Below are 8,590 nucleotides of genomic sequence, written 5' to 3'. Positions count from 1 at the left end.
AGAAAGGAGCCCCGAGAAGCTGTGTGTGGCTGCGTCTGGAACTAACTCTTCACCGAGCGGAACGAACGAATGCGTCTTTGTTGCTTTGATGGTTTGAAAATCACATTTCGGTGCGCGCGGAAAAAGCATGCGGTGCCGTGGGATTAGTTTGCTAGAATTGGTGGGAAATTAAAAGTTTTTTTTTATGTTTGTTGAGGATTAGAAATTTTACAAAAGTCATGCTGGGTGTAAACGCGTGCCTGGTGGAAACGTGGTTGGTTGACGATGTTGCTCAAGAGATGTTGTTAATATTATGTACAATTTAAGCGTGGTTGCAATGTAGCAATTGTTGTGAAAATTTGCAAAATTTACAAATCTAGCACAAAAAATAGTAAGGCTTTTTGTCGGGAACTTAACGCAGAAAATGTCAGACAATTCCGGACTCCTAAAATTTAAAGCGATTTTAGATTTCATTAAACCTAATTGGTGTATTCTTCTTCCTACTTTCTCATGTATGCAAAACAATGATAAGAAATGCTAAAATATGTTCGCGTTATATTTATAAAACCAACAATGTGTATTTCGTTGAAAACGAGCATTCAATTTTGGACTCTTTTTTAAGTTTAGTAAATTGATTACAAAATCAACAATAATTCATCCTAAGTCGTTTTTACAATTTAGTAATTTTTTTAAGTAAGCAACTGACGTTTTAGTTTAAAACACGTACAAAATCAATAATGTCCCGCATTGAGAAGCAAATTCAAAGAATCAACTTCCAAGAAATGTCTGTTTTCTGTAATTTCTACAGATTCCTACTGCATAATGGGCTATTGTGCTAAATCAAACCTAGTTTTTGGTATTCTACGTTCCTTCTGTAATTCGTCTTCTTCGGGTGTACTATATAGCCACGTGTTGAAATATGTGAAATCAAAATGGATGAAATCCAAAGAAAGAACATGATATATTGGCAAAAAAACACCAGAATTGTAACAGTCTAGTGAAAAGCTAATTAGAGCTGTCTAATATACGCTTCTCGATGAAGTTAGATTTTAGAATTTCATCAATAAATTAGAATCTCTACCATTCACAACAACATGACCATCTTTCCAAGAAGCCATCAGCCTAACAGTATAAAACCTGAATGGCGCTGAACTATCTTAATTTAAATCGAGCCTTTCGTCACCTCAACACCTCAACACGTTTCTAAATATATTAGCGTTCTAAAAAAAACACAAAAACATTCCCGCTTTGCCACGATCTATGGTGTCTGGTGTGGCGACTGGTTAGAATTAAAAGCGACCAAAGCGTTCCATTGCCATCCGTAAGAGGGGATGTGGTTGCGCAAAAACAGAACCCCCGTCCCCAAACAACTTCTTAGTAACTATAGACAACGGCACACAGACACACAAACACACACACACACAGCGCGACTGCACAGACAGCTCGACTTTCAGCCCAAAGCATCGACCGTATTCGTTATCGTGTCTATCTGCACCGGGATGATGCTCTGGCTACTGTGCTGGCCTGAAGCGGCACGACCGCTCGCGCGCACGCTCGTGCGCTCGCTGGCAAGAGTGGCGAGAGCCGACGCCACTGTCAAGATTCAGCCAATCAATAACAAACTAATTACTGTTTTAATTAACATGTTCTCATTGTTAAATCAGTAATAAAATTACAGATTTTACGACTCCATCGTTTAAAATACTACGATCCGCGCGTTGCCACCATCTCACCACCGGCAGCACTCTGTCCCTGTGCAAACCGTTTTTCCTTTTTCCCCCGCCGTGTGCTAATCCTGACGCGTAACAAGCTGACCGAGCCCTAGCCTGAAAAGCAGGCAAAGCAGTAACAACAAAAAATGCGTAGTATATAAGAAAGTAAGTGGCAGAAAGATTGCACACATCACGCAAACGCCCCAACCGCGCGTTAGCCACGCCCCCTTTCTTACGCGAGTTCAATGGCGGAGTGTGCAATGGACGCAACGCCTATGTACACGCAGCGCAACAGAAGCAAAGCAGAGAGCGGCCGATAAATAACGCAACAAAAGAACAAAAGCGTACCGCAGAGATGGTGAGCGCGAAAGAGAGAGGGCGATGCGGTTTGTGCTCTCGCTTTGGAAAGCCGACCGCGGCCAAAACACCCGAAGCGCGCGGGAGCCAGTTCCACGCGCCGACGGCATCATCAGCATCATCATCTCATCGCGGGCTCATTTCACTTCACCATTTCATGTTAGGATTCCAGCCGCGCTCGTACTCCGGGACACTCGGGTAGCGCAAAACGCAAAAGGTGTCGTTCGTGCTGGTTGGTGGTGGTGTTGTGTGTTGTGTGCCGGGCCGCGTATTAACGGTTGGCGTGCGCGTCGTCGTGTTGGGTGTTTGGGTGGTTTGTCTGCGATAACGTGTTTTTTCTTTGTTTTTGTTGGTTGTTCGCAGTCGAATTTAGCACGCCAAACCTGTGACGTGTCCGATGCGATGATGCTACTTGTCGCTGGGTGGTGGCGTACGGGGGTAATAGCAATAGCATAATAGCCTATAAAACAAATGATAAAAAGAAGCGTATTTTGTAATAGAGAGTGAGTGAGAGTGAGAGGGCGAAGGAGAGTGTCCTTTTCTCAGTGCGTGGACCCAGTAACGATAACATTCACGGTGATTCGTCGTAGTAGGCTGCCACGTTGTGTGTTTACAGTGCTTAACGGGGAGGGCTACGCGTGTGTGTGTGTGTGTTGGTGCGATTGTGTTGGTGCGTTTAATTGTGTAACAATTATCCAAGTAAGCGCCATGGTGACCATTGCAAGGGTGATGTGGGGGTTTGCTCGAGGATGTTGATAGTATAATGCGCTGGCCGTTAGCCACTGGTCCACTACTGAGTCGCGCCTGGGGCGTGTACTGCTCCGTTGGGCTGCCACAGACAAGCATTCGAAACAGCTTCTTGCATAACTTGTGCATCACGCCAAACAAGGGAAGTCTTGCGAGCGAATAGAGCAATTTAGGAAGTCGCCAAAGTCAAAGCCAACAGATCCGAACACAGTCACAAAGCGGCAATGTGTATGGCAAAGCAGTAGGTCAGAGCGGTCAGCAACAGTGAGCCTGTCCCAATAGTCCTTACAACGCCCTGTTGGGGCGCTTGCAGGCTTAAATTGTTGCCTTTCCATACGTGCCACAGAGCAAACAACACGTCTGGAGGGTCCGCGCGAATGCGAAGCATGAATCTGGAGCCCTTGCCCCGAACCGAAACGATACACGTCACCGCACCGGCCGCAGCGGCGGCAGCAGCAGCAGCAGCCGCGGCTCTCCACCGTCCCGTACAGACCATGCCGCAGCGGTCACCGTTCGCGATCCAGGAGCTGCTCGGGCTGGGCAGCAGCGGCGAGTCGACGCGGCCCAGTGGCGTCGTGTCGGCGGTCACACCGTCCCTCTATCCGACCACCGTCGGGCAGGCCTCGTTTGCGGCGGCGGCCGCCGCCGCCGGCTGTGCCGATCCGCACCAGATGCAGATGGCGGCGGCCTCGCGGATGGCGTACTTTAACGCGCACGCCGCCGTTGCCGCCGCCTTTTTGCCCCACAACATTGCGAGTGCGGCCGCCGGCGGTGGGTCGCTGCAGCTTCACTCGGCACAGTCAGCCAACAGTAAGTAGAGCAGTTAGTTTGCTTTTTAACAGTGCTTTGGTTTGAAATTTTGTTTAAATTGCGTTGATTGATTTGCTCAAATTATGTCTAAAAAGTTTAGAAGTTGTTGCCAAACAGTTATTTACTATGAGAATTACTTCAATAGGTTTCATTGTTCCATGGTATTGGCACTACCACCTGATAACTACCCATTGGCAAACTACCACCTGATATCGACTGGTTGTTATGACTAAATACAATAAAATTAAAAGAGATTCAGACACCTTTACAAAGCTCATTTATAAAATCATTCATTTATTTGTATCGTTCCTTTCATGCAAATAAAAAAATTGCAAAAGTCTTGTAAAATCATCAATCATCCTGAGTATTTGACAATTTCTGAAACATTTTTGTCACAAACATTGCTGACACATTCGTTCAAGCGTTTAAATTAACATTCTTAATGGAGTTTTATTCCTTTGTGTGCTTAAACACTTATTACATCTGTGATCTCTTATTTTGATTTACATAAAATAGTTGAAATTAAACAAAACACAATATTAACGATTAATTGTGTTAACTAACTGTATGTTAATCGTGAAAAAAGGCTGACTAATGCCATAACCAATTGTAGCACTTCAAGTCCATATTATTATTAGGTCCATTATTTTAACATTTTCTGAACATGTGTTGAGACAGATTAATAACATAAAAGCAATGCCAAATTAGTATAAGTAGAGGCCCTAAGCAGCAATACTCATGTCTGTTGAAATGTCCAGTGGGAGGTTGAATGAGGAATTCGTCTCAGTCCTCTAAGCGGTTGATTAGTTTGTCTAGCCCAGTGGTCTGCAAACCTTACGAGCCAAAAGAGCCAAATTCTACAATCAAGTTCTTAGAGTTACACGCGAAGAGCCACAATTGTTAAACCAAGAGCAAAAATATGTTAAAGTTCTATGAAATATATGAAATGGTAAGAGCCGCCCTCACGATATCCAAGAGCCGCATATGGTTCGCAAGCCGCATCGCTGGTCTAGCCTGTTCCCTCACTGTGTTCAAAAAGTGCTATAGAACTATATTGTCTATCTTTTTGATACAAGATAACATGATAGCAATACATGATTGATGAGATAACAATTTGATCGAGCCTGATACTGGAGAGTACCAATTGATGATCTCTTAAAATGATAATACAACCTAGACCGTCGGCCAATTACTTGTGCCTAGACACATATCGGTTTATTCGAATTCATTTACTCTTTTAAAGGGCTGTTCTGTAGGGAATCCTTAATGCATACGCTGTTGAAGCTCATAATGGGCTTGGATGTATGTGTCCAATTGGTTTACCCGTAGCAGGATAGTCAGTCCTTCGAATGGGGGGCCTCAGTCTAAGGGTATTCAGCGGTGGAAATCCATGGAAACAGTAAGGACGAGCGGCTTAACGACTGTACTAAGGAAACGGCCTAACATCAAACTTAATTTGATTAATGTTACATGTATCTATCGTGCTAATTCGAATCGATAATGCTCGTTTTGTCCCTAAGTGTTTATACAATTATATAGTGTATATTAATTATTATCACACAAACAGTGATTTGCTCAAAATATTTCAGTAATATGTGACTTTCTCTAGGTAAAGGGAACATATACTGGCTATTGTTTTATGGTTTGATCGGTGCTTTTGTGACAGAAAGTGAAACAATTATATTGAGATTAATTAAACATGTGTAAATATAGTCCATTACACCTACTTATAGCTGAGGTCCAAACGCATTTGCCTATTGCTTGTGTCTTTTAGTGACAATTCTCGGTCCCAATCACTGTCACCATGTCAGTATCAGTATCTTTGAATGGTCTTTCTTGTCTTGACTGTTTGTTGCATTTTATTCGAAAGCAAAAGATCCTACAAATGAATGATTATTTACAGACCTTTTTCTTTGCTGACTTGGGTGCACGATGTTTCCTGCTGCCAGCGAACCACAATGCCCTGCGCAGGCGCATGCACTACGGATGGACATCCTTCTGCAGGTCCGTCTACTATTGGAGTGAATTATGATGTAATAAGTCGCTACTTGTCGTTCAATTTAACCCTTGAAGGGAAAAAATCATAAAGTTTTAGTAAGTCAATCTTTAAAAGCTTCCCAAATGAATTACTCTGTGTTGCGTGGGCCATTTCTTCGTGTTGTACCTGTACATGTACTATGTCTTTTGTGCAATATTAATTGAATAATTATTGTACTTTGCTATTCCTCGTGAAACGCAAACTTTCTCTACCGTTTAAAAATAATAAACGATTTCGCTCGCGTAAATGAATAATGCATAATCTATCTCGTGCGCAAGCACTCAACACAGGCCACACAGCCCAAAACGCCGCCGAGTGTGGAAAATTACTGTGTGTGACCGGCTCGCGGCTAATTTCGCACGTTTCTCATGAGTGTCCCGTACCGCTGCCGGTTTGCCACAATCTCTCTGACGCCACAGTGTCGCGTGACACAGGCGATGCAGGCGTCACAGGACTACACATTCAGCTCGCGGCAATGTCGTGCGACTGCAGCAACGCATGCATGCACCGCCTTTGCGCCTCGCGCTGCAGGATGGACCGCTGTTCCGTCGCCCGGCCCGGCAGTTCATTCTGTATGTTTAGCAGGCCGTAAACGGTGCCATTTCATCATTCCTTAACGAGATATGGTGGAGTATACGTATACAACTTGGTAGAGCTCTGTTTTTCAGCGGATTTTTTTGTTGTTGCGGTTTTATGTGTGTGTGTGTGTATGTGTGCTTTTGTGTCCTATGCTAGAGGACTGTATAGAAAGGGTGGCCGGATGGGCGCGGGCGCTGGTTACTGGCGAATTAATTAACCTAGTGAGACAGGGCTGGGGCTGTTTGAATAAATTATGATAAGTCCAGTGAGTGTAGGCGCCGGGGAGGCGGTTAATGTGTCAAGTGCTAATAGTGCTGGGCGGCCGTTTGCCGATCATTCTTTAGTGGAAATATTAGTCACACACACACACACAGACACATTGTGCGCATACAGTAATTACCTTGTGGCGAAGCGAGGCTTTTTGGGGAAAGATTTATAAGATGCTTTGTGTCTGTGTGTGTGTGTTTTTGTTGTTGTTTTTGGATAACATTTGCTCACATTGATCATTGATGCATACAAGAAGTAAATATTGGAGGAGCAAACTTTGGGACCAGCTTGGTGCTATAGGAACGAAATCAATAACAATAAATAGACAACTTTATTTTAAACTTACTGTTGATTTTTGTTAAACTGTTGATTTTTGTGTGATAAATTATACTACATTAATCTGAAAATAATATCACTTAATCGCAAGAAAGTTGCGTAAAAAAGATATAAAATATTCCTCTACTTTTATTTCGTATATTAGCTTAAAGGCTCAAACTACCGACGGCATTTTAATGGAATGCTTTTTCTACCCTTGTTCTTGCTTTGGTTCATGTTTTTCGATGAAATGGCTCATATCCTTTGCTCAGTAATGTAATATGTGATCTTTCTAATTATTTTATGATTTTCATTCAAGAAAATGAATTAGAAAGACTAAGCGTTAGTCTAGAACCAAAGGGCTTTAGGCTTTAGCTTAACTAAAGGGCTTTATTTAGTTTAATTTTAGTTCATAACTCAACTCGTCAATATCATCTATGTTTGTGTTTAATTTGTTTAAACTGTCTGTTGCTTTAGAATATAAAACCATTCCCAATAAGAACTTGTGCAAGAACTCTTTTAAGAGTGTAATATGAGCTGGGACCAAAGATAGACAGCACAAAACTGTCCCGTTTTACGAGGCAAGCAAATAAAACACCGAGACACGTTTGCCCGTGAGAGGAAGCTGGAAAAAGGTGTGAAAGAAGGAAAGAAAAAATATGTGAATCCTTACAGCACAAGATTCCCCGGCGAGCTGCTGCTACTGCTGACTGCCTGCCTGCCTGCCTGCCTGCACTGGGGAACAACAGAATTGAAGGAGCAAAAGGGAGAAACGGTGCAAATTTCAGAAGGAGTGGGGAAGTGGCAAGCGGTGCAAGGTGGGAGCTACGGGAGAGGAGAGCTGTGCATGATATTCTATGCGCACGAGAATAATAAAGCCAAAAATTTAAGGTGTGAAATAAAACAAACAAATGGAACCGTTTTACGATGACGATTCGCAATGCTACGGGGAAGCAGGATGGGGAGGTGAGGTGGGAAAGGGCACAACCTTCGCAACCGGATCCTCACACACACACCAAAAGTAGGGAAGGTGCTGAAGGGGCCGTGAGAGGAGCAAGCAAACCAGAGGCACCAGGATCGGAATGTTCCCGTACACACACACACACACCAATACTACACGGCTGCATTTAGGTAAAGGGTTGTGCCTTTAGTCATTGTTATCAGTACATTGGCTTCAGGATGCTTTTTGGATGGTTTTGGCTGGAGGGGAAGGGGCAGCGGGAATGTGGGGCAAATGTACCGGCAACGGGGACGAAGCAAAAAGTTGAGGCTGATGAATGTCGCATGAATATTTCGCTCCAGCAGGAGAAAGACTGAGCGAGCGGGACAAAGAGAAGAGTGTGGCCGGCCGGCTTGCGATGCTGAGTAGCTGTTATTTTGCTCCACCGTTTATTCCACCCTTAGTTTATGAGATGCATTACCAGTAGTAGCAGCAGCGCATCGAAGCAAGCTATGGCTCCAGCAGCAGCTCTCCATTTACGGAGCTCGCTTGCTGTTGGGACGGCAGCGTCAGCGTGGGGAAGAGCGGGGGCACCTTTCGCGCAAGGCCCGATAGTGTGTATGTTTACTATCCGTGATGTTTACGTGATTATGGGACTGCTGCAAGTGTCTCTAGAGCTTCTGTAGTGCCCCATTGCAGGGCAATAGCCCCTCTCATACCCCCGGGCCGATGCTTTTTCCCTTTAGACTGGCCCAGCAGCTAGGCAGGGGAACCATTGGCATGACTGCAAACAACTGACTTCAGCGCGCCGCATCGTTCGTGATGACACCAAAAAGACATCGAGAC

General features: G+C 44.1%; 1 protein-coding gene across 2 annotated transcripts in view; it reads left to right on the top strand.

Moving 5' to 3' along the window:
- Positions 1–2,206: 2,206 nt before the first annotated feature.
- Positions 2,207–8,590, top strand: part of LOC121598398 (homeobox protein unc-4-like) — a 59,780-nt gene continuing 53,396 nt past the window's right edge. For both annotated transcript variants that reach the window (XM_041925188.1, XM_041925187.1), the window contains exon 1: positions 2,207–3,605. In XM_041925188.1, the coding sequence (XP_041781122.1) occupies positions 3,173–3,605 (433 nt within the window). In that variant the 5' untranslated portion in view covers positions 2,207–3,172. The remainder of the gene's footprint in view (positions 3,606–8,590) is intronic.

This window comes from Anopheles merus, chromosome 3L, assembly GCF_017562075.2.
Source record: "Anopheles merus strain MAF chromosome 3L, AmerM5.1, whole genome shotgun sequence".
Classification (NCBI taxonomy): Eukaryota; Metazoa; Arthropoda; class Insecta; order Diptera; family Culicidae; genus Anopheles; species Anopheles merus.
The sequence above is the reverse complement of the archived record's forward strand: the minus strand, read 5'-3'. Positions and strand labels throughout refer to the sequence as shown.